At 54.9% G+C, this 25,643-nt stretch overlaps 1 protein-coding gene across 5 annotated transcripts; it reads left to right on the top strand.

The window, feature by feature from the left end:
* The first annotated feature begins 90 nt into the window (after nucleotides 1-90).
* Nucleotides 91-25,389, top strand: NPHP4 (nephrocystin 4). Of its 5 annotated transcripts, none has more exons than XM_055704547.1 (29): nucleotides 91-189; nucleotides 1,158-1,348; nucleotides 1,940-2,071; nucleotides 4,557-4,729; nucleotides 5,042-5,106; nucleotides 5,387-5,539; nucleotides 6,558-6,694; nucleotides 7,191-7,357; nucleotides 7,441-7,567; nucleotides 9,662-9,841; nucleotides 10,595-10,724; nucleotides 13,030-13,076; nucleotides 13,786-14,000; nucleotides 14,099-14,290; nucleotides 14,919-15,106; nucleotides 15,711-15,871; nucleotides 16,288-16,468; nucleotides 17,621-17,749; nucleotides 17,973-18,175; nucleotides 18,250-18,476; nucleotides 18,579-18,768; nucleotides 18,922-19,005; nucleotides 19,105-19,261; nucleotides 19,576-19,661; nucleotides 20,588-20,673; nucleotides 21,099-21,279; nucleotides 21,844-22,023; nucleotides 22,854-22,997; nucleotides 23,178-25,389. In XM_055704547.1, the coding sequence occupies exons 2-29, from the start codon at nucleotides 1,214-1,216 to the stop codon at nucleotides 23,316-23,318; spliced, it is 4,191 nt and encodes a 1,396-aa protein (XP_055560522.1). In that variant the 5' UTR covers nucleotides 91-189; nucleotides 1,158-1,213; the 3' UTR covers nucleotides 23,319-25,389. The 5 variants fall into 5 exon arrangements, with proteins under 5 accessions (XP_055560522.1, XP_055560521.1, XP_055560523.1 ...); XM_055704546.1 differs by having other exon boundaries at nucleotides 130-275; XM_055704545.1 differs by lacking the exon at nucleotides 91-189 and adding an exon at nucleotides 481-543 and having other exon boundaries at nucleotides 574-1,348.
* Nucleotides 25,390-25,643: the final 254 nt, after the last annotated feature.

Here is a 25,643-nt window from a genome sequence, read left to right on the forward strand (position 1 = left end):
CACCATCGCCCTAGTAACCCGATGCTGAGCTGGGCGCGACCACCCGCGCGGGGGGGTGGAGGCGGCCTCCGCCGCTGCCGCGTCTTACTGCCGCCGCCGCGCTCCGCGCCGCTCCGGGAAGGCCCCGCTGCCGCCCCTTCCTTGCCATCCGCCGGCGGGAGGGAGCGCGGAAGCGCGGGCGGCGGGGCGGTGAGCGGTGGCGGCGCGGCCGTGTATCCCCCCCGGGCTGGCGCGAGGGTGGTCGCGCCCGGGAAGATTGCGCCGGGGCGCGATGGGTGCGCGGGAGGGGTCCGGCGCCGTGGGTGCTGCGGGGCGCGCGTAGCTGGGGCGGGCTGGGGGCGCGGGTGGGCGCAGCGTAAGGTCCCCCGCGGCCTTGGCCACCCACGCGTGTATACATCCCCGGGTGGGTATAGGGGCGAGCAGGCCTGCCGAGGGCAACGGCCCCGACCCGGCCTGCCGTGGGCAACGGGTTTGCTGAGGGCAGCGGGCCTGCTGAGGGCAACGGGCCTGACCCGGCCTGCCGAGGGTAGTGGGCCTGCCGAGGTCAGCGGGCCTGACCCGGCCTCTTGAGAGGGCAGCGGGCCTGACTCGAGGTCAACAGGCCTGACCTGGCCTGCCGAGGGCAGGGGGCCTGCCGGGGGCAATGGGCCTGACCCAGCCTGCCATGGGCAATGGCCCAACCCCACCTGCTGTGTGCCCACACCTGCAGGGAGGCACGGGTGGGTGCCAAGGTGCGCTGACCCGGTGCTCCACAGCACCTGTGGAACATATGTAAATACCTGCATGTGCACATGTAGGTGTGTGGGCCTTAGCGGAGGCATGCATGTATGTATTTGGGTGTCGGTTTGCCTACCCATGTGTATGCAGGTCTGTGTATACATGCACCTACATATGTGGCAATCTATATGTGTGCGTCTGTGGATCTCTGTGCACGTGCACACTTCTATATGCATGGGCAGCTGTATGCACCTGTGTATGTCTTATGGTATGGGAGAAGTGGGACTGGTCCCCGCGGGTGACCCAGCTGTGCCCTGGGACTTGGTGAGACACCCAGTTGAGCTGCTCACTCCTATGGGTGCTGCGGAGCCCAGGAGCCATCCCAGACGTGTCCCACTCAGTGTGCCATCCCGCTGTGTGCCTTTCCTGCTGTTTTCCAGCCCAGCGCTCGCCCTAGCCAACGCCGGGAGGGAGAGGTGACCTTTGGGGGAACAGGATGAGCGAGTGGGAGCGGGTGTTTCTGCAGGATGTCATTGTTCTTCCCCACTCCCAGCGGAGACAGGCTCGCCCACAACGCTCCACGGCTTTCCAGTGTGTCCTGAAGCACCTAGAAGGGCCTGTCTTCACCCAGGTAGGGGGGACTTGGCTCTGCAGTGGGGAGGCCAGCAGTATCTTCTTGCCAAACCCATTCCATGGTGCTGCTGGGACTTGCTTTGTCTGTGGGCCAGAGCTCACAGCAGTGGAGGCTTTCAAAGCACGGTTCCTTGTTTTGGGGGATCAAACTGTAACTCCCAGAAGCATGAATTGGAACCGTGTCTCAGTCCCATGTGTTTTTACCTGCAAATCTGAGTTAGTGTTTAATTCTTAATATAATTTTTGTTCATTATAAATTTGAGTAAGCATTTTTAATCTACATTCTGTAGGTAGCGCTTTACTACTACTATGGTAGTAACTTCAGAAGTCTGCCACCCCTTTGTGATATGCTTCACATTCAGTTCTTCCGCTTTCGCTTGGCTCATTCAAGCTCTGGCTTTCAGACAGGCTCTCCAGCAATGCACGAAGCTGTCTGGGGCTGCCTGCCTGACTCGGGCATCCATCAGGAAACGGGAATTATTTGTCCTCTTTTACTGAAGTGTGTGTTCTGCAGCTTTGAGGGTGCTGAGCTGGCATGTCCCTGAGTGGGTGTGAATGCCTGTGTCTCCTGTCCTGTTTTGCCTTGCAGGGAGCTGAGTACCAGCTGCGTCTCTCCCTTTTTGATACCACCTACCACCACTTCTTCGGGAGGACATGGAGGAGCAGCTGGCGAGCTGCCCGCACTGCCCTGCCGCGCTCAGCCAGGGTGGCTTTTAATGAGGTAGGGTGCTGGAGGGCTGTGGGTAGGCCAGGGAGTTGCTGTGCCAACTGGGTCTGGGAAAACGCGACAGCCCCCTGGGAAGGGGTGGCGAGAAGCAGAATGGGGGGCAGTGATCCCACAGGGAGGCCCCTGGAGTTGCAGGAGCCAAGTCTAGAGAGGGAGTTTTTTAATGCACAAAGGGAAAAGCTGTCTTTGTTAGAGTTCAGCCCGAAGCTGCTCTCCTTTGGTGCTGGTTTACTCTGTTAGTCTGGTGGAAGCATAGCTCAGATCGCTTTGGGAGCCTACGATCCGCACACTTAGCTGTGAGCCTTTTAAAGCAGCGAGTCCTAAGTGTGCACGGGCTCTGGCCCGTGGTCGGTCTACCTGCTGCTGTGCCTCGTCTGCGGAGGTTTATTCTCCTGCATGCAGGCAGACAGGAGCAGCAAACCCTTTTCTCTCCTGGTGCTTCCCGCACCCCAGAAACCAGCCAATTATTAAGCTTTTACAGACGATTTATTGGAATGGTGAAGTTGGCGTCTTGGATTATCTCCAGGGCTGGGCGACGGCGTGGGAGCCGCGGTGTGCTGCCTGCCGTGTTCAGAGCTGGCGGCAGAGAGCAGTGTTCCTTCACGAGTGGGAAGGAAGGGAAGGCGCAGCCCGCCTGCCCTCTGCCTTCCCTCTGGCACAGCACTTTTCTCTCCTTACTTGGGAACTAAACTTGCCCCATGCTTCCATCCGCTGCTGATACCAGCCAGCTGGGTTGCGCCCTTACTGGGAAGATCCCACTGCCCCGTAGTGTGGATGACAGCTGAGATGTCACGTTTTCTAATTCATAACTCTTGTTTCCACCTCTTCCAGTGCTGCAGATGAAGTTAGCACAGATCTGCACTGTGCTCCTTCGTTTATTTAGATCAGTAGTGGTATCTGAGGGGCATTGATGTGTGCATTTCTTCCCCAAGTGTTTTAATTTCCAGCTTATCCCTGCTTTTTGGAAGAGGGATGAGAGAAAAACAAGGGCAGAGTGCTGTGGAGGGAGCAACATGGTGCTGCTCCCTGCCTTTTGGAAGAGGGATGAGAGAAAAACAAGGGCAGAGTGCTGTGGAGGGAGCAACATGGTGCTGCTCCCTGCTTTTTGGAAGAGGGATGAGAAAAAAACAAGGGCAGAATGCTGTGGAGAGAGCAACATGGTGCTGCTCCCTGCTTTTTGGAAGAGGGATGAGAAAAAAACAAGGGCAGAGTGCTGTGGAGAGAGCAACATGGTGCTGCTCCCCACTTTGCCAGATGCTGGGTAGAGCTGCCTTTCCGAGCACTATCCCTATGTCTGCAGGCTTCCTGGGTGTTTGGCATGTGGCCAGGAGCAGCTGGCAGGAGCTTTGGGGTGTTAGGGGACTACATTTCTCAATGCCTCTGCAGTCGCTGAATTGCATTGCCCATCCCCTGCAGCCTGCCCTGCATGCTTACGGTGCATCTGCAGCACTCAGGGTCTTGCAAAGGCGCCGGGGCAGAGAAGAGGTGGATGACTGCTGCTGCAGCTGAGCACTGGGATCTTTTAGCTCTGCAATGTTCAGCAGTTTAGTGTTGCAAAGAGGTCAGGTGCAGATGCAGTCGATTTGTGAAGGGTGAGGGAAGGTCTAAAGGCACTGCTCCTTGTGCAGGAGAAGCTGCTGGCTGCTCGGGAGCGTGGAGCATTGCATCCTCTACTGGTGCAGGCCATGTGCTGCCTGCATGCTCACCAGCCTCACTGGAGGAGGAAAGTGCGTGGGCAGGGGACTGGATCTGCATGTGTGCTGGGTCAAGGTGACCCCTGTGCTGCATCGTCCTCATAGGGTTGAGGGGAGAAGAACACTGTTGCAAACAGCTGTTAGCATTCATGGAGGGAGCGGTGAGCTTGGTTTTACAAGAGATCCGCTTTAAAGGCTCTCTCTGTCTTTGCAAGGCGAGGCATCAGTCTGCAGCCAGCGGTCATTATTTCAACATTTTGCAATAAAAGATAATAGAATAACGATTTATTTCCCTGGGCTGATGTGGTAATGTCTCTCTCTGTTATCCCTTCCTGACAGCCTGTGATTACAGTAAACGTTTTCCCTGGGACACCGTGGTAATGAGTTTTTAATAGAAAGATTAACCTAGCCTTAAATCCTGTCCTAGGGAGGTGACCTGTATCCTGTCTGCTCCTGCCTTCAGGTCCAGGCCAGCCCCATCTCCCCTGGCTATGGCAGGTGGGCTTCTGCAGCCTGTGAGTGACTCTGGAAACAGGTGTTAGCAACAGAAGAAAAGGAAAAAAAAAAACCCCACCCCCAAAAACATTAATGTTGTTTGAGATTTAAGGAGGCTGAGATTTCTGAGCAGTGCTGGGCTGGAGGTCATTTGCTGTGAGCCGCTGTCTGGAAGTTTTAATGGATGTTCTGGTTGCGCTGCTGGCTGTCCAAATGCAACAGGTATTGCTCTACCTGCAGCTGCTGCTACCAGCTCTGAAATACCCTTCCTCTCTCCTTTCCTGTCCCAGGATGTTTACTTCCACACCTCCTTGAACCACCATGGCATCACCATCGTCATGGAAGTGGTGGTGACAGCCAGGAAAGGGGATGGGGACTCTCAGAATCTCTCCTGTGGCTTTGGAGTGATCCCCCTCTTCAGCAGCGGGTCAGAGGCGACAGACCTGACTGCTGAGGACAGAGTGTAGGTCTCCCCTGCCACCGTGTGCTGGGGCGTGCTGGGAACTGGGGTGGCAACATGCATAGCTGCTCTGGGGGGAAAAAGGGTGGTCCTGGGGCTGCAGAAACAAAGCCAGTGTTTAGAAACCTGCAGTTCTTCACTGCTGAAGAAGCAGTGATGGGTTTGTAAGTGATGTCTGTCCTTTCCCTAAAGGATAGTTTTTTTTACTGCAGGTGCAGAGTAGGAAGGTGTTTCTGTACTGTTAGCATTGTGGAAGATGAAGATGAGCTTCCAGGTGGATTTACTGACTGCTGCATGTGTGCTCTTTGTTTTCAGACTGAAGCTGTACCATGGGACACCACGTGCCCTACTGCACCCACACTTCCAGGACCCTGTGGAAAGTAAGCAGCAGCAAGATGTTGCGTCTTGCTCCTTTCTTGGTGGCCTCTCTTATCCCAATGAGTACTCTGTGTGTCCAGTTGATGTGCTATGTGGTCCATGTCCTGGTAGGGCTAAGCGGCTGTGCCTTACTGACAATCAGGAGCAGCCTGGCTGGGAAAACACAGGATTTTTTTCCTTTGCTTCCAACACGTGCATTTGTGTATAATGATTTCTTCAACAGTGGCACTGCAAAGCTGTCTTCCTGTTTTTGGTCATGTCAGGATGTTATGTTTTCTTCAGAGAACAAATACCTGACGGTGATGGAGAAAAGCCACCTGCAGTACACCCTGAGGCCCCACCATCCCCTGGAGATGATATTCCACCTCCTGCCTGAAAACCTGATATCTGGATTGCAGACTGTTCCCGGCTTGATGCCGGCGTGCGGAGACACAAGTAAGGGCTCCTTCCTTTTCCCTGCTGCCTGTGCTGCTCCTGTTGAAGGCAGCAGGTCCCTGGGGAGGCTGTGGGCAGGGTGCTGACATGGGGTTCCTGGGAACACTGACAGGTTCTCTGCAGTGCTGCCTCTTGGCATGAGCATCTCCTCTGTGTGGACTGGCAGGGCTGCAGCCCTTGCATTCATAGCTCAGCCTGAAGGATGTCAAAATGGCTTCAGTCTGTTCCCCGTTCGTTAATTGCCTTGCTCCTGGGAAGCTGCGAGGGATAAGCGATGGTTGGTTTAATTAAAGTCATTCTGCAGAGTCTTAGGAGAAGCCCTTGCAGCTTGTTTAAAGTCATCCTCCTCAGTGACGGGGCCCAGGATCACTGGGGGTCTGGCAGGTTCAGGGGACGAGCTCTTGCACGTTCAGTCCTCATTAATCTTTCCCCATGGGTAGCAGCCTTGCCGTTCGCACTGCTGCAATTAAAATTATGTGATCTGAAGATTCAGAGGGTAAAAAGTACTCTCAGTTCTGCAGCTGAATTATTCTTCAGCTTGCTGCCTGGAAAACCCTACTGCTAACCATTTTGGGGGTTGTAACTGTTAATGTTAAAGCTGAGCGAGGTGTCCAAAGCAACTGAGTCCCTGGTGCTGGTAAGACCACTGCTCGGAAGCAGAAGAGGGGAGAGCCAGCATCTTGCACTGCAGGGCACCTCAGCACAATGGTGGCGGTAGCTGTAGTAAGTAAACAGATTACATCCACTGACACCAAAGGCATTGGGTATTTCTGGGTCTCTCCTGGGTGTAAAGACGTGGGTGTGCCAGGGAAGCTGGGTGAAGTGGGAACGTTTCTTTGTGCATCTGCAGAATCCCCATGGCCACATAACAATGGTGGCCCTTTGGCCAGGGGCCTGTGCGTGACCATGGCTCCCTGGCACTGATTTTGTCTCGGGTTTGGCTGTGGGTGCCACCGTGGTCCTGGCAATGTCCCCCCCAGCTGCAGTGTGACCTGGGGCTACTGCCTTGTCTTTTCAGGTGACTGCTTGCAGAAACCCCAGCCAATGAAGCCAGTCACCTACTATCTGGAGAGGCTGTCTGTCCAGCTGTACCCTTCCTTGGAGGAATTTGAGGAAGAACTGCTGGACTTACTGAATAGTGATCGCTTACTTCAGGTACTGCCAATGCATTTATGGCAGGGGAAAGCGCAGCACACGAGCAGTAATGACAGTGCTTTGTTTATGGGCAGAGTGGAAAAGTTCAGATAAATGGTGTTTGTGTATTCGTCTGACATAGGTTGTTTTTGGTTTTTTTTTCCCCCTCTGCACAAGCCTTTTGCTTGCTTTACGGCTGGATTTAGCACACAGGTGCTCTGCATAGGCTTTGTTTTGAATAAGCAGAATTTGGGTCAAAGATCAGGTGCAGTGCATATTTAGGAACAAGCAGTGCTCGGTGTGCAGTAAGGACAGCTGGCCAAGTCCTTCTTTATTGCCAGATTTGCACCAACTCTGTCACAAAGACAAAAGATTTTAATATCCATCAGCTACGGGGAGGGGTGGCTCCCATTTTTTGAGCTTCTGATGGATTGCTTGAATTGTCCTGACTGTGGGCAGTGCAGGGAGGGATGCTGTGCTGCCTTGCTGCCCAAGCTGGAAAACTTGCCTGTTGCAGGCTAACGCTGCACCAGACGGCAACAGGATGGCAGTTTGGGAGCGACGGCTGCACGTCGGTGTCCACAACGGCCTGCGCTTCGTCCAGGTGCCACATGTGGCTGTGCTGGTGCCAGAGGCAGAGGTGGCAGAGGGCGGCTGCCCAGAGGCACCCAGCTCTGGAGCCAGGTAAGGAGGACACCCTCCACTGCCAGTGCTGCTTCCCTCCTGCCTAAGGTGCTGCCCACAGCTGCTTCTGCATCCTGGTGCAGGGGCGTGGGTCGAGCCCTGGTGCTGAGGAGCTGCATCCACCTGAGCGAAATGGTCCCTCACCCAGCGTTCAAGGTCTGCTTCCAGCTGGAGTACATCTTCTGCAGCTCGGGGAGAGGTGGTGGGAAGGTAGGACTGAGTGTGCGTGCACCTCATCTCTGTCCTTTGTTAAGTGGAGATCTGCTGCTGGGGGAGCGAGCCCTCCGGAGTAACTCCATCCTCTGCTCCTGTTTTGCTGTCCTGCACCCCCCAGGATGTGGTGGCCCCCCCTTCATGCGGCCACGCTGCCTGCCATTTGTGTCCAGGTGCTTTTCACAGCGCTATGCAAAATATCCTGCAAATGAGCTTGTTGAATCATTTTAATTGCGTGTGGTTGTGTTTCTCCACCGAGTATATGTATATGGAGAAACGTAACCTGCAGTGGTCCCGTAGTGTTCTGGCAGACTAATCTGGAAAATTTCAGATGGTTTTCAATTTTAAAAAAGGTTTTATTTAGAATATAGTGTTTATGCCAAAAAGAAGTTAGCCCCTCCCACTCTTTTTTTTTTTTTTTTTTTTTTTTTAAATTTTCTGAATGCTGAGGGGTTTTTTTTGAGCTTCAGCCTGATGTTTTCCAGACGTTAAAGCCTGGAGAAGTCTGTGTATTGATTGCAGAGACCATACTTGCTAATGCCTACTTATTGATCCCGTACATGTATTTCAGTTTAACTTTTCTGCAGGTCCAACTCAGGTTAGGCCACCCCTCAATCGTCTGCTCCAGAGACCCTTGGCTGTTGGAGCCATTAGCTTGTAGCGTGGCTGAATCAGTGGCTGTGGGTTTGTTAGGAGGCTCTAATCATCCCACTAAGATGCTCATTGAAAATGCAGCAAGTGTCCTCTTGTCCAGAGCAAAACTGGGAGGAAAATGGGTATTTATAGAGTGGGACATGTGTGCCAGGCCAGAGGGATTTGCATTATGGGGGTAGGAGAAGCTGAGCCTTGCTGTTGGAAATCATGTGTTGGGTTCAAGTCCTTGAAAAAGCTAAAACCCAAGGACTCGCAGAGATTTGGGGCTCCAGATACAGATCTGTCTGGCTGTGCTGGGTGCTCGGAGCACTGGCTGGGGTGGTGGTGGAGCCGGTTTTTGTGGTGCAGCCCTTAGGCGGAGTGGTTAATCCCAAGCGGCTTGCGGAGCCGATTGCCTTGTCTTCCGTGCCATAATTAGCAGGCTGTGAGGGTGATTGCAGGTACTGGTAGAGACCTTGGTTTGCTTCTGTGCCTCTCCTTTGGTTTTGGGGGTGGCTGTGGATGTGCCTGGGTAAGTGGAAGACTTTATGCTGCCTTTCCCATCTGCCAGGGATGGGGGGGGGGTGTCAAACTTATATCTCTTAACGGAGCCGCTCGAGGGAGCGGGTTACAGCCCTTTGGCTGGGTGCTGGTCTTTGTCCCAGCCTATGTGTGCTAAATACCTACAAGGGCTGAAAACCCTGTTATTTTTGAAAAGCGTTATGCTGCAGTTTTATATTGTGTCAGCATTATATTACACTGATCCATAAGCTAGAGGTGTTAATTCCTTGTGTAGCTTGGTGAAAGGATGAGGTACGATTACCTGGTGTGTGGGTGTCTGTTGTCCCGCAGCTGTAGCCTGCAGGAAATGGAATAATGTTGGTGACGGGCTGGGTAAACGGGGTAAGTGCAAGAAAAAAACAAAGAGCACCCGTGTGGGAAGTGCGGTACGGGGTTTACAGGGAGAACATGGTATTTGTACCTGTGTGCAGCTGAGTTTGCTGTCAGCCTTGAAGAGGTGAAATCAGGTAGGAAGGCACCGGTTCTGCCTGCGGTGCTGCTGGCAGAGGGAAGAGAAGCAAACCTAGAAACCTTGCAGGCCACCTTGGTCCTCTTCCATTGAGAAGTCTCATGATCCTGGTTCCCCTCCTTGGGACGAATGTCTCTCTCTCCATCAGGGCAGCAGTTCTGGTGCTCCTCAGAGCCTGCAAAGTGATGGGAGCAGAAAGGTGTGGTTGGTGGGGGAGAAAACAGGTACAAAAAGAGAAATAAGGTGCTGAAAAGTGGTGTGTCTCCAAAATGGGTTGAAGGGGAGCGGTTTCTGTGATGCTGGAGCTGGGCATGGCAAGGCATGGTGGTAGATAAGAGCCTGTGTTTCTCTGGCGGTACCTGCTCCCTCATCCCAGTGACGAGGCAAGGGTGCCTGGTGCTCACTGCGTTCCCCTTGCTCCCATCCAGGCCCTGCCCAGCAGCGCCTGTGGTGAGGTGACCGACCTACGCTGGGTGTGCTGGGCCACCTGGAGCCCCGTCCCGGGTGCTGGTGAGACGGAGGTGGTCCTGCCCCTGTGTGGGTGCCACCGCAGCCACTGCCAAACCTTGGTCTGCCGGACCCCACCGAGCGGCAGGAGCTCCAACAAGGTAAGGGCTTGCTTCTGCATGGCAAGTACACAGGGATGTTGCTGGTGCTTGGGCAGGCTTGCCATGAGGGAGGCTCTTTGCCAAAACCTTTGTAAGTGCCCAGGCAATGGAGAAGTTCTCTGCAAACCCGTGAGTGAATGCAGAGGCATGGGGAGAGGAGGGGACAGCCTCCCCGCCACTGCTAGCGAGCATCCATGCAGCCAGACAGTGTGCTCAGTGCCGAACGCTGCTTGACTTTAGTTACTGCAAACGTGCAGACTGAGCTGTCATGTAGCTGGTCGACACAATTATTTACTGTGATACTTCTTGGAGGCCACCGTGAGCTGAGCTGGCTTATTCTGAGTGATTGCATGCAAAAGATAAAGACCTTGCTCTAAAATATTTATCAGCAAAAGGAGGTTAGGGCTGGGGCAAGGAGTCATGGGGAGGCAGGTGTGTGGCCAAAATACGGCTGTGGTGCTAAGCTGCACAGGTTGCTCTCTGCCGTGGGGAGGAACAGAGGGCTGGATGAGCGTCTGCAGAACTTGCTCAGTAAAATCTTATACTGGGTGGCAGTGGGTGGAGTTGGCAGGTGTGTGTCTCCTCAAGGACAGAGGTATTTGATCAGCTTATTAAAGTACAACCCCTTGCTAGCTCTGCCTCTGGCTTGTGCCACCATTTCTGTGACTGCAGGACAAGGGAGTCATCTGTCAGAGGTACAAGGGAGGCTACGTGTAGCATGCTGTCTAAAAGTATTTTATTTCCAATTTCTAGGGGAAGGACGTGGAGTCTGGGACTATCCAGTTCCATTTTTCCACTGATTCAGAAGAACATCTTGTAACTACTGCGGAGATCCGATGTAAAGACAGGGACGAGTCGGAGAAGCCTCCTACGCTATCGCTGAGTGAGTGTTTTCCAGATCGCTGACATTTAAAATATAGTGTGGCACTGGTGTCTGCTCAGGAGAAAAAACATGACTTCAATGGCTTTCAGTGAGCTAGTTTATGAATTACAAGAATGAACTGAGTTTCCATCAAGTTGAATTCAGCTCACGCTTTTTAACTTGCATAATTCCCCTGTGATAGTAGTGCTGAGCCATGTGCAAAATCCCCAGAGATTTCTGGTGCGCCACCAGCCCGCTCCTGTTTTGGGTTGCTCTGATGGCACTGGGGCTCCCATGCTCAACACCCCAAACCGCTGGACAGGCACAGCGGCTGCACCAGCAGCCCCTTGCTCTCTGCCAGTGCCGCTGCTCGTCTCTCTGGACTGAATCCCTCTGGACATGAGAGAGATCAATTACAGGCTGAGGAAAAACCAGTTAATCTCATCGCACTGCCACTTGGGGAGCATGACAGCAGCAGGCATTCGAGCAGCGTGCATGGGCTGTGCCAGTGCCTAGCTGGGGAAAACTGGGCTGCGAATGCATGCATCCATCTATTCATCTGTAGTGCAGGGGTGCCAGGTGGTCGGGGTTTCAGTGGCTGTCTGCTGTGTGTGTTGGATGAGGAAAGAAAACTGCTGTTGGCTTGGGTTTGGGCACGGAGTTGAGTCCGTGCCCTGAGCTGCTGGAGCTCCTGCCTGGCTTGTTTCTGTCTAATCCCCCCTTTTGTGATCGGTAGGAAACAAACTTCCCTTTCCTCTGCAGCGTCGGTCCTGCTCCAGTTCCCATGCAGGTCTCAGCGCTGTGATCCAGGTTCCTGACAACGTTTAAATACAAGTCACGAGCTTACCCGGCTCCTCTGGTGAGCTGGTAGGTGCCAGCCCGTGGGTCAGGGTGATGGCCGCTGCAGGGGATGCACCTTCCAGGCCAGCTCTGGTGCTGCTGTGCCTTCCACGAGATGGCAGTGGCATCACAGCTTTGCCACAGCGAGTTCTGGCTTTCCGCCGGCGAGGAGCCAGGTTTGCTGGTGGAAGGGGCTTTAGAGCAGAAAGCTTCAGGGGTGAAGTGAAGGCGTCTGGTGAGGCTGGGAACGCGCTGGGGTTAGGCTCCCTTTGGCATGGCCGTGTTGCTGTGGGTACCTTCCTGGTACTGCTTGAAAGGTTTTCCTGGCAGCATTTCAGCTGGCAGCGGCCAGGACGCTGAGGGAGTTGCAGTGTGGTGAAGGGAGAAGCAGGTGTGCGCCAACAGCGAACTTCCAGCCCGGCACGAGACTGGCATGCTCTGGCTTGAGGGGAGTGTGGTGGAGTGGGGATAGGGTGCCCGGCATGGGGACATGCCCCAGCAGGGTGATTTTAGGGGGTGAGCTGCATGGTGTTCCCCTGGTGCTGGGGTCTGGCGGCACTGGGGAGAGCTTGGGAAATGCAGCGGTGGTCCCGGGGCAGTGCCGTGAGGTGAGTGGCTACATGCAAGAGCCAGCCTGCACCCCGAGCTGCTGAAAAGAGTGTTTGGTGAACTGTTTGTAGAGCTCCATTGGAAAACTTGCCACCGTCTGGCCCTTCTGGCTGGGGGAGGTGGAGTGCATCATTGGTCAGCTCAGCTGTCGGTGGTGCTGGTGGATCTGTCCATCATCTCCTTAACGCTGGCTGAAGCCATCCTAACTGAAAGAAAACAGTGTTTTAGCCACAAGGGAGGGGGTGGTTTCCTTTGCATAGCGGTCAGCATGAAAAAGCTGGCACATACATGGTGGCGCAAGCAAAACAAGGTCTCAGCATCACGTGGCTGCAGAGACAGAACATCTGTGCCCCTGCTCTGCTCTGAAGGACCCGCAGCTCAGCGGCACAGTGAGCTCAGCTGTGCTGCCACGCAAGCCAAGCAGCCAACTATAAATATGATAAAGCTCATACCGTTTTGGGGCATGAATGCAAGAACAGATGAAGGGAGTGACCAGAAATAACGGAGGAACAACAGAAACCTTAAGTATCCTTAAACTTTCATGTCTCATTAAACATCCCACTTAGGCAGCGCCGTGTGGCCGTAGGGAATGGCGGCACTGTCTGGGGATGGAGGAGCTGCCTTTTGCGGCAGTTAGCCTAATTCCCGGCAAAATAATGGATAGGTTTGGAGATGTGCTATGTTATCCCCCCAAGGCAGCAGTCTTATTGGAAAAATAAGTCAAATAAGTGGTTGAGCGATGGTAAGCTACATTGCTGAGCTGGTTTTGCTCCCAACATTTAAAAGGGCTGGTGGGAGATTGGAGGGAACTTGGTGGTGGTGGTGGGGCCTGGGGGTGATGGCTCTGCTAGAGCATCTCACCTGTCCCTCTGTGCAGGTGTGCCGGCCCTACAACGAATGGCAACCTCCCCGCGGGGACCAGGGGTAAGTGTCCTGCGTGCCAGTGGACGCGGTTGGTGGGCAGTGGCGTTTGTGGGGGCTAGCCCATGTGCTGAGGATGTGCTTTTGGTCACGTCCTTTGCTGGTTTTCTTGGCTGCTGCAGCCAAGAGTGTCCTGCTCAAATCCACCTCCTCTGGGGCAGTAAAATGGATCCTGCCTGTAACAGGCTGGGCAAGATTCCCTGGGTTCTTTTCGCACCCCAGATGTATTTGCAAGGGCAGTTCTGGTTTTTGACAGCCCAGATTTGCTGGGTACTGTTGTCCCCGGTACATACTGACAGTGACGCATGATTTCTTCATGTAGAGATACCGGGATTTAAAGCTATGAATACCAAGATCCCTCTTTATACTTTTTTATATCTTGATGCAGGGATCAATGCACACAAATATTTTTGATGAAATGAAATGCTTCATAAGACTGCATTAAGTGGTTTGATCTTTCTGCTGCATATTCTCATCCCTCCTTGCCAGGGAATGGTAGCAGGGATGTGAACCCTCGAGCAGCTGAGCTGTGCCGCTTCTCGGCAGAGCGGTGGTGCCAGAGCATGAGGTGGCTGAGCTGCTTTAGCAAGGAGGGCTGCTGGCCCACCTCGCCGCAGGGGTTTCTGCAGGGTGGGCTGCTGCGGAGGGCTGCTCCTCTGACCCGGCCCCGGCGTGGGGCTGCGAGCGCTCACACTCGCCGCTCTCTCGCAAGCTGTCAGTGTCCCAGCTGTCGGCCCCACCGCGGGGCAGGGTCCAGCCCCCGGCACTGCCGCTCAGCCCTGGCTTTTGGCATGAGGCGGGGATCGTTCACCTGGAGGCTGACCTCAGCTCGCCGGACCCAGAGCCTGGTGCCAGCGACCAGCTGCGGGCATTGCCCTTCACCCCGCTGCAGGTGCCCATCACTGCTGTGGGGCTGCAGGCAAGCAGGTGATGCTCGGCTGCCCTTCCCCAGGCTCCCGCCTCCCCATCGCCCGGCCTGCCGGGGTCACCTGTGGCCATGCACCTCACCCCCATTTCTCCATCAGTTCCTGCACGCCCCTCTCCCGTGCCTTCCTGGCGTGCCTGCATGCTGCCGGCTTCCCGGAGATCCTGGACTGCAACCAGGAGCCAGTGGAAATCTCAGAGCCGGTAGACCTGGCGGGTTTCAGCCCGCAGTTGGAGGAAGCTGACCCTCTGCAAGGCAATGAAATAATTCTACAGTTCTTGGCTTTTGGCAGGTGGGTTGGCAGCTCTTCATGGTACCTTTGGTGGACAGACCCTAGGGGCCTCCTCCTTTCCCAAAATCTCTCGAAGCTGCTTCTCTGCTTGAGTGGGATAAGTCCTTAGTCCTTACAAAGGTGCTGCTTCCTCCATCACCTGCCATACAGGCAAAACCCTGGAGGGTTTTATGATGATGCTCTTGTCCTTTCCGGGCACTCTTAAATCATGTTCCATTTTTTTTGCTTGTATCCATTAGCCACAATGTGATGTAAAAAACGGTTAATGCAGGGTTTCTCCATAAATGCATATGGAGTTGCGAAAGTTGGCACCCGTGGGGGTGGCTTTGGCTAGATGAGGCCCCGCTTGTGTTTTTTCCGTGGATGGTAGCGTGCTGTGTGAAGGTAAAATGCTGCCTTTGCTGGGCTTCTCCATCACAGCATATGGCAGGAGACAGCTGGAATTATGAAGCTTTTTGGAAAGCCAAGGCAAACCGTATGCCTGCTGTCTTCAGAGAAGTCTAAATACTTGTGATGCTGCTGATCTTCTCCTGTTCTTCTGCCTCTTGGTGTGTGCCAAACACATGAGGAGTTCGTGATGGGGAGGCAGCACTGTGCCACAAGCTAACCCAAACCCTTCTCCCTCAAGGGATGCCCGGGATGGCATGGAGGGGACGTGGCCGAGGACCATCTTCCTCACCTTCCAGTTCTACCGCTTCCCACCGGTCACCACTCCTCGGCTGCAGCTGGTCAGCATGGACGGGGGGTTGGCGACCAGGCTGGCTGTGCCAGTGCAGCTTCTTGTCCAGGTGAACAAGGATGGGGCCCACAGCAGCGGTAAGCTCTGGTTTTAGCATCCTCTTCCATAGGTCAGATTTGGGTTTTCCTCTGCGATGAGGAACAGGCTGGTGTCTGCTTTAATAGTAAACCTCGACTAGTTTGTGTGGCACATCATGAAAAGCATTGAAAATGTCCAGCATTTGAAGTAAAACACTAAGTGTTGGTGCTATTTGCATGTCGAGGCTGCTGGCTCCCGTTGCAGCTAAGTGCCTTTGAAAAGAAAGGCAGCATGTGAGAGCAGAGCACCCGGTGTGAGCAGCTCTGATCCTCCTCGCTCAATGCTTTTCTTTGTCTTTCTGTGGCTTATTAAATTCTGGTCCCAAGGGTCACCAAACACTTGTGAGTGATGAAGCTCCTGTGTGGAGCTGTTAATGACAATGAGAGGGGGGTCTGTACAGACCGAGCGTTTCTGTGGGATGTGCCAATCCTGGGGGAATTTAGACCCTGCTAATTGACTGACAGGTTTGTCAGGTGAAAGAGGGTGGGTGTGTGAGCAGGCAGCCTTCTCTGAACCAGAAGAGTGTCCCTGTCCTGGCTGATGTGCTGGTGCTGGCAGCAGCTCCATTTCCATGCTGATGTCGCAATGTCGCGTGTCTCACAGGACTGCCAGGCTTGCAGCTGAAGTACATGGTGGATCCCACGTTCCTGCGACCTGGGGAGCAGCGCTGGTTTGTGCGGTACCTGGCCGAGCACAGCCTCCAGATTGACGTCTGGGATGGAGACTCCCTGCTCCTTGTTGGGTCTGCTGCTGTCAGACTGCAGGTATTGGTTAACTTGAAGGTGTTTCCTCTTAAGCCTTCAGGACTGCTAATGGTGTAGGAGACCTCTGTTTAGTGTGCAGGAGTGTTTAGGAAGAGCCTGACTTTTCCTTTGGTCCCTTGTTGAGATGCTGTTGCCTTACCCTTGTGTCGTTAGTAATCGAGTTGCTGTCAGCCCCTCTGTGTAACTGAGACCAATGTCAGCCTGACAAGCCCCTAATCGTGGAATTTTTCATCTCTTCCTCCAAAGCAATGGCAAACCATTAACTTTCTTCTATGTCCCTGGAGCTCCTGCAGTATTTAGGGCTAAAGGCCCCTGACCTTGGCCATCCAGAAGCATCCTTACCCAGACCTTGTTACCCCCCAGAGCAGACTCCTCAGTAACTTGTTACCCCTTACCTGCCCTTGCCTTGTCCCCAGTCCCTGCTGCGCCAGGGCCGGGCAGCCATCAGGACCCACCATGAGCTGGAGGTGGCCATGACCGAGTATGAGCCAGATGGGACAGTGATGGGCTGGGAAGCACTGCGGCATGGTGCCCTGCGACCCCTCGGCATCCGCGTGGCCGTGAGGGGCCACCTCCACCTCTTCCTGGCCAATGTTGGTAAGAGCCCAGCACTCACGCGGCCATAAGTCTTGGGTGCCAGCACCAGCGCCGCATGGCACACGCCCCTTGCCAAGTACCTCCAACGCCAGTTGGAGCCCCCATCCTGGCACCAGCTGCTTGGCTCCAGGTGCATGGCTCCTGGCTGTGCTTGCGGTCCCTGCTTGGCTGCAAATGTCAGTGCGTGGTGGCAGAGAAGCTGGCGGTGTGGGGACAGCACCATGCAGTTAAGTGCTAGCAAACAGCACGGGGCTGCAGGAGAAGTGCATGACATGCACAGGGCTGTACCTGAACGCAAACCATGCTTGTAAGAATGTTATTCTTCCCAGAACCTGCTGGCTGCTCTTATTTTATATATTTAATTCCCCATCCTGTAAATGTGCAGTGACTCCAGGTTTCAAAATCTTATCTTCAGAAGAAAGATTAACTCCATTATAAGATATCTTAAATCGTCATTTCCATGCTCTGCCTGCAAAGGGATGATAAGCTCTTGGGAAGGAGAGTCTGAGATCCACAACCCAGGGAGAGGTTTAACTCACACCCTGCAAAAGGAGAGAGAGGAAGCAGAGATACTGCACCAGGATAGCAGCCACCCTTTGATTTCTTTTTTTCCCTGTCCTCTTTTTCTAAATTCCAAAATACTGTTGTTAAAAACACTATTGAAAAGCTCGGTGCCCCTGCCCTAAGGATGGGGATGGGATTTGGACACTGAGTAAATACCCAGAGGGTTTAGAGCCTTGTCCAGCTCTGCTTGGTATGACCTGCATGGGAGTGTGGATGGTGGCAGGAGCGGAGAGATGCGGTGGCACGTGCCTGGCCTGGTGGCAGCGCTGCTGGCAGTGCTGCAGCCTGGGGATGGAGAGCACAGAAGTGAAAACCAGAGCTGGTGAGGGGCTCAGGGGTGACTCGCTTGGGATGGTGCCATGCTTTTGATGCTTCTCCCTATCTGTGTGGATGGATGTATGGTGGTAACAGTGACAGGCTTTGGACGGAGCGCCGTAGGGCTCACAGAGCATCGTTAGCAATCGGGTATTTACTTGTGCTATTTAAAATTGTCTGTAAAGACCTGCAATGAGGATAAAAATTTGCAGTAGACTTTATAACAATGAAAAATGGATGATTTCTGCTCACCACTGTCTCCTCTCATGGCAGGCCACCCGTGCGAGGAGACCCCAGGGCAGCCGCTGTCCCTGCTGCCATCCTGCTCCCACACTGTGCCCACACCGGACAGTGCTGGCAGCATCCCAGCCAGCAGCTTTTTCTCTCTGAACGCCGCTGGTGGTGAGTCCTGCTGGGCTGGGGCTCAGCCTGTCCCCCCACGTGGATTCGGTTTGACAGGGTCTCTGCCAGTTCTGCTGCTGCAGTGCTGGCGCTTTGCCCCCAGCCGTGGGTTGACTGCCCCATCTGGTTGCTCCCTTTCCCAGCCCCACAACATTGTGGGGGGCTCTTGGGGCTGCACTAACTGGGGGTCCTTCATGAGTGCCACGGTGCTCTTTCCCTGCAGGCAGGCGGGTGTCGCGGGCACGGAGGCTGGTGGAGGTGGACAGCGAACTGGCAGCTGTGCTGCATAGCCACCAGACAGAGGGGAGGCTGACCCCCCCGGATGCCCCTGGTGAGGCTGAGGCTGCCAACTGGTGCAAGCTGCGGCGCATGGCACTAGTGCGGCAGCAGGAGGAAGCCAGTGGTGGGAGGATGCCCCAGCTGTCGGTGAGGAGAGGGGTGCCAGGGGCCAGGGGCCTGCTGTGGTGGTTCTGGGCTTATGGTCCTCTCCCTCCTGGCAGGGCTGGCAGGAGCGGTGTGCCAGGCACGCACGGGACCTGCAGATCACCAACACCTACCGGGAGCACATCAAGGGCGAGAACATCTGCCAGATGCTCAGCCAGGCCATCACCTCCACCCACACTGTGCATGCTGTGCTGGGGATGGCTGAGTTCTTTGAGTTCACTCTGAAGAACCCCTACAGCATCCAGCAGACTGTGACCATTGAAGTGGACCACTCCGAGCTCAGGTGGGGGCCAAGGTGGGGTCTCTCCCACGTGTGTGGGCTGATGCGTGGGCAGCACCAGCTCCCAACCAGTCCTTACCAGCATCTCTGCCGCGTGCTCCCCAGTGTCATACTGGACCCGAGGGAGTGGCGCCACTTCAAGGAGCTGACCAAGAGCGTGACACCGGTGGAAGAGGCGATGTTCCACCTCCGTGACAACCTCAGGCCTCAGGTCTACCTGCGCCCCAACGAGACTGTCCGCATCCCCTTCAAATACCAGACCTTCTCTGCGGACCCTGCTGTTGTCGCAGTGCAGGTAGGTGCAAGCCCCTGTTTTGAGCTGTTCCCAGCGGAAAGCATTTCCCTCAGCTGTGTTTGCCTCGGCAGGGTGTGGCGGTACTGCCACGGGCAGCACTGTGCAGCCATAGCAGTGCTGCATCCCAAGGCAACCCACCCTTGCACCCTGCAGGGGCCGGCAGGGCTTGGCACCGGTGCAGACGTGACCGCCGGCTCCCTGGGGATGAGCAGGGCCGGGCGGACGAAGTACATCCAGGTGAGGGAGGCAGACACAACGCCACTCGAGGGGCTGCGTGGGAGGAGAAGCATCCCTCCTGGCAAAACTCCATTCCTCTCCTGCTGCCCTCCGGGACAGGTCTCCTTCCAGGTGAGCGCGGGGAAGCCCATCGCACTGCTGCGGGTGAAGGTGGAGCCGCAGCCCCATGTGGTGGACCAGACCTTTCGCTTCTACCACCCGGAGCTCACTTTCCTGAAGAAGACCATTCGGCTGCCCCCCTGGCACACCCTCCCTGGTAAGCCTGCGGTGTGCCCGGTGGGGGCTTGGGCTCTTCCTCTTTAGTTGGCACCCATGGTTCATAGGGGCCTTCCTGGAGGTGTGGCAGCACCCAGCGAGCGTTTCGCTGCTTCCAAGGCTCCAAAAGGGTGAGGGCTCCTCGCTTGCTCTTCATCTGCCTGCCTGCATTGATTTGATACTTAATTCCCTGCACCATTATGGCTGTGGAGTTTGCTGGTAGCCCAGCATAAGGGATTCTGGTCTGTGGCTGCGTGGGGTAGCAAACAGACAAAATGCTGAATATAGTTTAATCTCTGTCTCTCTCCTCTGCAGGCGCACCGGTGGGCATGCTGGGGGGGCAGCCTGAGATGTTTGTTCGCTGCAGCGACCCTGACATCATTTGCGAAACCAAAAATATGGTACTGGTTACGCTTCAGCTTTGCTCTATCCTTTGTGCCCTTGTAGTGTGGGTTGTTGGCAGAGAACTGCCTCGCACCCACAGAGCATCCCCGTTTGTCAGCCCATAGTAGTGAAACACTGACGGTGATGAAGCCAGAATTGCCTTTTATTCCCAATTAAAAGGAGCCGCATTGTTTTTGCGGTTGAAGCGGAATGTTGCGCCTTATCGCATTGTGCAGCAACCTGTACTTGCTTGTTCTTTTGAGCAAATACCAGATGATTAAGATGCTGGAGAAAAGCAGCCTTTTTGTCAGGCATGGGACAGACCTTCCCTGCTGTTTAGGGTGGCCACAGCTGCTGGTGACAGGAGGCAGGAGCACGGCGCGTCCCCTGGATGCGTGGCAGAGCATCTCCCTGCGGGGTGGTGCTGGGGCGGTGGGGAGGGCAGTGCCAGGCTGAGCGGCTCTTTGGGCCAAGCCTAGCTGTCGCTCTGCCTCCCTCCCCAAGCATGGATATGCCCAGTGCAAGTTTCCAGGGCTGGCTTTGTGGCTGGGGGAGGTGGAAAGGAAAACTAAATTTGGGCACATACATGCAGATGGTGATGAAGGGTAGTTGCTAATTGCTGTTGCAGAAATGCGTTAGCGTGGTAATTGGATTATAGCTTGTTAGAGAACTTGGGGAAAGTTTGCCAAAATTTGATTACAGATGCAGACCTGGAATGCGATAGTCGTTTGTATCCTCTTTTGTAATTAAAAATACTGGAAGAGCTCAGCCAAGCTGTATAATAACTTAATAACACAGTTTAACTAGATGCTGAAAGCATCTGCTTTCATAAGTGGGTTGGTGGCGGGTTTTTCTGTTAATGGGAAGGAAACCCTGGAGTCCTCGTTAGCTGGTTTGATCTTGAGGTTAACTGTTGGGATGATGCTCTGATTTCTGCACACAGGGGCCTGGGGAGCCGCAGGACATGTTCCTAAAAGTAGCTGGAGGACCAAGCCCGCAGATTAAGAAGTTCTTTGTTGCTATTTACATGTAAGTAGCAGGACCCCCAAAAAGCATGAAAAGCTGGCCCCGAGCGCCTGGCAGGGCAGGAGGGGAGCTCGCGCCGCCCTTTCCTTGCTCGTGGCTTCCCGAGCCCAGCCAGCTTTGCTGAGCAGCACAAGGCTGGGCAGGAGGCTTCCCAAAATGCTTACAGCTTAGGGTTTTACATCATTCTCTTTCCCTCTGAATAATCCCTGGCAAGAGCATCCCTGGAGTGCTGGCTAAAGCCTTCTGAGCCAGCCGGGCTATCTCTGCATCAGATAATGCTTTAGGAATGGGTGGGATTGAAATGGGTTCCTTGGGAGATGCTCACCTGGAGTTCAGGCTCCCGCTTTGGGCTCACCCCTTGGTATTTGGCTGCTTGCTCTGAGCCTGCGGTGCCATCGGCAAGCCCTGTCCGTCTGTCTGTCCTGCAGGGACACGTGGCTGGCAGCGCCCATCCAGATCTGGCAGTTCTACCTGCACTCACTGCAGCGCCTGGACGTCAGCTGCACCGTCGGGCAGCTCACCCGCCTCTCCCTGCTGCTGCGGGGCACCCTGGCCACGCGGAGGGTGCAGGCCTTCACCTCCCACCCCCAGGAGCTGGAGGTACCCCCCGTAGGTGGGCTCAGGGCCTCTGAGGTCCTTGGTGGCGGTGGGGAGCAGGGGGCGGGCCTGGACCGGCCTGGTGAAATCCCTCACAGAAAGGGAAAGGCAGCCCGCTTGGAATTATGAACGACTTATTGCCGTAAAGTGTTTGTGATAATTATCTTTTGATTAGAGCTGTCATGTGTAGGATCGTTGGCACAAAACCCCAGAGGGCAAATTATCTGCGTTAATGAGACCGTCTGAAGACTAACAATTTCTTTAGAATTTGTTCGGCCGTAATTGCAAATGTGAATAATAAAAGGCACAAAAACTCCATCGCTGTCACGTAAACAAAAGCGAAAGTCTCCCCGAATGAAGCCTGCAAGGGGAGGGGAGGGCTGGGGAGTAGCTGGCTCTCCCTGAGCAAGAGGCTGTTACCCTTCCTGATAGGAAGCCAATCCCGGTGTATTTGTGTAGGTGGGATTCAGCAGCGGTGGCATAGGTGCACGGGTTTTTAAGAGCAGCTGGGTATAGTTTATGCTCCAAGCTGGACATCGCAGGGGTGGCTGCAGCTCCTGGTGTTGGTTTTTGCAGCTGGATCCAGATGGTGCCTTCGCTCTCCTTGCCAACGGCATCCAGGACCTGTACATCGGCGTGAGGCCTCGGCGGGCTGGCAACAGGTTCATCTACCTCAATCTGGTGGATGTGGAGTCCCACCAGCTGCTGTCATCCTGGCTGCTCTGCCTGTCCTGCAGGCAGCCCCTCATCTCCAAGGTACGGTGGCTGTCGTGCGGGGAATAGGCCGTGATGGTGCTGGACCAGTGGTCACGGTCCAGCCAGTAACTCAGGGCCGTACCCTGCTGCTGCTTCTTTTTCCATCCATGGGTTTTTTGGTCTTTGCTGCCCTGAGCACACACTTAGCCCTCGGGTGCTTGAATAGTCTTGCAGAAGACCGTGGTAAAACACCTTTTGCTCTTTTGAAGGCAGTCCCATGCTGAGAAGTGCCACTCCAAAGTATCCCTTGTTGTGAAATTAAAGCTACAGCATGCTGCTTTCTGGTAGCACTGTGCTGGCAGAGGCCTTGCCTCCAAGATGGAAAATTACATTTCCCAGCTGATGCATTCCTTTTAAAAACATTTTCCTGAAACCCTCGGTACAGGGGGAAGTTTGGATTGGCATTTAAACTGATGCCTTAGTGTTCTGCCAAGTGCCAGCCTGCCTCCGGTGCTGCAGGGTGTTACCTGAGCAAGTGCCATGGCTCTCCCTGTGGATGTCCATTAATTAGCTGGAGAATGAGCTGGCCAGTCCCAGCTGCTCCCCTGGCCCTTTGTTGCTTGGGCTCGTAATTACTTCTGTGAGCGCATTGGTGCCAGCAGCAGTGTGAGAAGGTGGCTTTTGCTCAAAGGTGCTTTCTTTGTACCTGCTGGCAGAGTTCGAATGTAAGGTGGAGAAAGGGGAGAGGAGGAGACATAAGGCAGTGTGTCCCCAAAACTCCCCTCGCGGTGTGTCGGTGTGACAGGCAATTCTCCGTAGTTGATGTGGGGAAGCGCCTGTTGTTCCCTCTGTCTGTGCCGCTTCTGCTATGGCTGGTGCTTGACCTGCAGGCGTTCGAGATCTCGCTCCCCGTGGGAGGCGGGAGAGGCTGCAACAAGTGCATCACCTACACCAACCCCTACCCCTCGCCCCGACTCTACTTCTTGTACACCAACAGACCTGACCTCCTGCAGTTCAAGGAGGACTCCTTTGAGGTACGTCCTGCCGCCTCTGCCCCCTTGCCAGACCCCTGCCTTCACGCGGCCGCAACACGCGATGTGTGGCGTGGTGCTCAGTGGATGCCGGGTGTGCTGCCTTGGGAAGCTGGGGAGGGAGGGCAGGCTGAGGGGTCCTTGCTGGTCCCGCTGCCTCTCCTCCCGCCTGTTGTCCTGCAGGTTGCCGGCGGGGAGGTGTACACCATCGGCTTGCGCTTCGCCCCTAGCCAGAGCACAGGTGAGGAGGAGATCCTGATTCACATCAATGATCGTGAGGACAAGAATGAGGAGACCTTCTGTGTGAAGGTCCTCTACCGGTGAGGCTACCCGCCTACTGCAGCAAAGCAGCTGGCCTCTGTGCCGGCCACCGCTACGCCCCAGGTAGTGCTGCCTCGGAGATGCCCATGTCTCTCTGACAGGGCATCGTGACCCTGGTCCCCTCGTAGTCACCAAGCCGGGAGGTCTCACTGTCTGCTGGGGTCCTGGGCCATTGCCATGTGCGCGGGCGCTGCCACACGGCTCCGTCAGCACAAACTGGGGAGAGCAGACGTATTTGTTACCACACGTTGTGGCTGCAGGTTGTCCTTATTTTTGTTAAGCATTACTGTATTTTAGGCTTGTTGGCATCTTCAAAAGTCTGCAGATCTGATTCTGCAGAATATTGTTGAAGTATTTTATGTTATACATTGAGTTTTGTACACACCGCAGCAGTTTTCTGGCTTTTTTGATACTTTTTGCTCATCCTTATAAAGTTAAACTTGCTGCACAGAATTGGCAGAGTGAGGCAGCGGTTTTGTCTGTGGGAGGTGGAAACACTCTGCGTCCCCATCCTGTGCAGACGAGTGCTGGGCTCACCCTTCCCACCGTTGTGCTGCTGTCAGTCCTGTGGTGGGGAGCACTGGGGGTCCCCTGTGTCCTCTCCCAGTTCCATGGAGCATCTGGGTGTCCAGGCAGGGAAGGCGGAGGGGAATGATGGGAAAATAAGGTGCGGGCTGATGCCCCGGGGGGTGAGGGTTGACAGCCCCATCCCCATGTGTTGTGATCTTGCGTGTTGGGTGCTAAAAGGCTCCCCCCATTCCTCACCAGTTCACAGCACATCTATAGCTGTTCGCTCACGCTGTGATGTATTAAGATCACTGTGTGGAGGGGAAAAACCCAGAGAGGTGAGAAAAAAGGGAGCTGAGGCAGGCAAAGGGGGGTGTCAGCCGTGGGGGTGGCTGGGGGATCCCTGCCCCTCGCTGTGCCCCTCTGCTGCTGTGGCTGAGCGGTGAGCAGAGCCCCGGTGGGCAGCCCACTGCTCCCAGGGGACTTGTGCTCCCTCTTTGTGGGTCTGAAGCTGGAGAATTAGTAGCCCCACTGAAGTAGCGTGCCGAGTTCCTCTGCCTCCCAAGGCCTGATTGGAAATGACAGCTAATATTTTAAAAATGATTATGCTGTCTGCAGCACAGAGAGGCCCCTAAGTTGGGTTATTAAAGTAGATTAGCTGAATAATTTTCATTATGTTTTCACACAACGATATTTCTTGAGGCTTATGAATGAGCTGGTGCTGTACCCTCCGCCGCGACAGATGAGACGGCTTGAGTGCCAGGCGTTCACAGCCGCCAGTGAGCGATGTGCCGGCGGGCAGGGAATGCTGTCAGGGGGACTCGAGCTGAGCCGGCAGCTCGGCAGCCACGCTGCCATGAAACGTGACCGGCCGCTGCAGCCCGTGGCTCTTGCTCACCAAAATATGTACGGTGCGGTGGGCAGCAGCCGTGCAGGCAGCGTGCTGCCTGCTCCCCCAAAGCTGTGCCATGGCTTTGACCCAAAATCTGCAGAACTGATGAGACTGTTAAGGAAAGCTGAAAAAGATTTTCTCATTAGGAAACAGAGATGTCTTGTGTCCCGGTGCCTTCGAGAGGGACCCGGACACCTGTGGCTGCTCCTCCTTTGTGGTGCTGCAAGCCCCTGACAGCACTGGTTTAGGAAACGTGTGTGAGAATTTGTCACTTCTGAGTGGTGTAAGGGTATGTGGGAAAAGCTCCCGCAGAGCTGTGATGAAGCGGGTCTGAACTGTCTGCCGGCCAGCCTAGATAAGTGCTAGTGGCTTTGTTGCAGATGATGGAGGTGTAATGAGGTGGCTGGATTATTTACACAGGCGCCTATATTTAGCTGCAGACTGTAAGTGGAGTGCAAGAAAGCAGGAGCCAGTTGGGGCGAGGCAGCGGCACAGCCTGGGCTTTTCCCTTCTCCCCTGTATGTCCAGGGAGGGAGCGCAGGTGAGAGCCACGCTACCTCCTCCAGCCCGGAATACCTTTCCTACAGCACGGACAGTCCCGTAAATCTTTGTAGGGCATTCATATGCCCTGCTGGTGCCTATTAAATTGTTTTCACTATATTAGCTTTAATTAAACTGTTTCCTTTCTTTGAACGTAAGCAAACCGCAGTGGTTGATCTGAGCAGGTCTGTCGGCACGGCGTGGCGGGGTCTGCAGAGGGGCAGCCCCATGAGCAGGGGGCCTTGGGGGGCAAGACCCTGTCCTGCCAGAGTGCAAAGAGCCTCCGCAGAGGTGTGTGGCATGCAGCGAGCACTGTGTGCGGGGCTGCTTGGCATTGAAGCCACGGCCCTTGGAAATGCTGGAGCTGCTGCTGCTAGAGCATGGTGCAG

Source organism: Falco cherrug, chromosome 3, assembly GCF_023634085.1.
Source record: "Falco cherrug isolate bFalChe1 chromosome 3, bFalChe1.pri, whole genome shotgun sequence".
Classification (NCBI taxonomy): domain Eukaryota; kingdom Metazoa; phylum Chordata; class Aves; order Falconiformes; family Falconidae; genus Falco; species Falco cherrug.

Bases quoted from the DNA above. Each gene is read 5' to 3' on its own strand.
- NPHP4 (XM_055704547.1), top strand. From the start codon at position 1,214: ATGAGCGAGTGGGAGCGGGTGTTTCTGCAGGATGTCATTGTTCTTCCC. The intron at 15,107-15,710 runs GTAAGCTCTGGT...CGTGTCTCACAG, and splicing joins GGATGGGGCCCACAGCAGCG to GACTGCCAGGCTTGCAGCTG. The intron at 17,750-17,972 runs GTGAGTCCTGCT...CTTTCCCTGCAG, and splicing joins CTCTCTGAACGCCGCTGGTG to GCAGGCGGGTGTCGCGGGCA.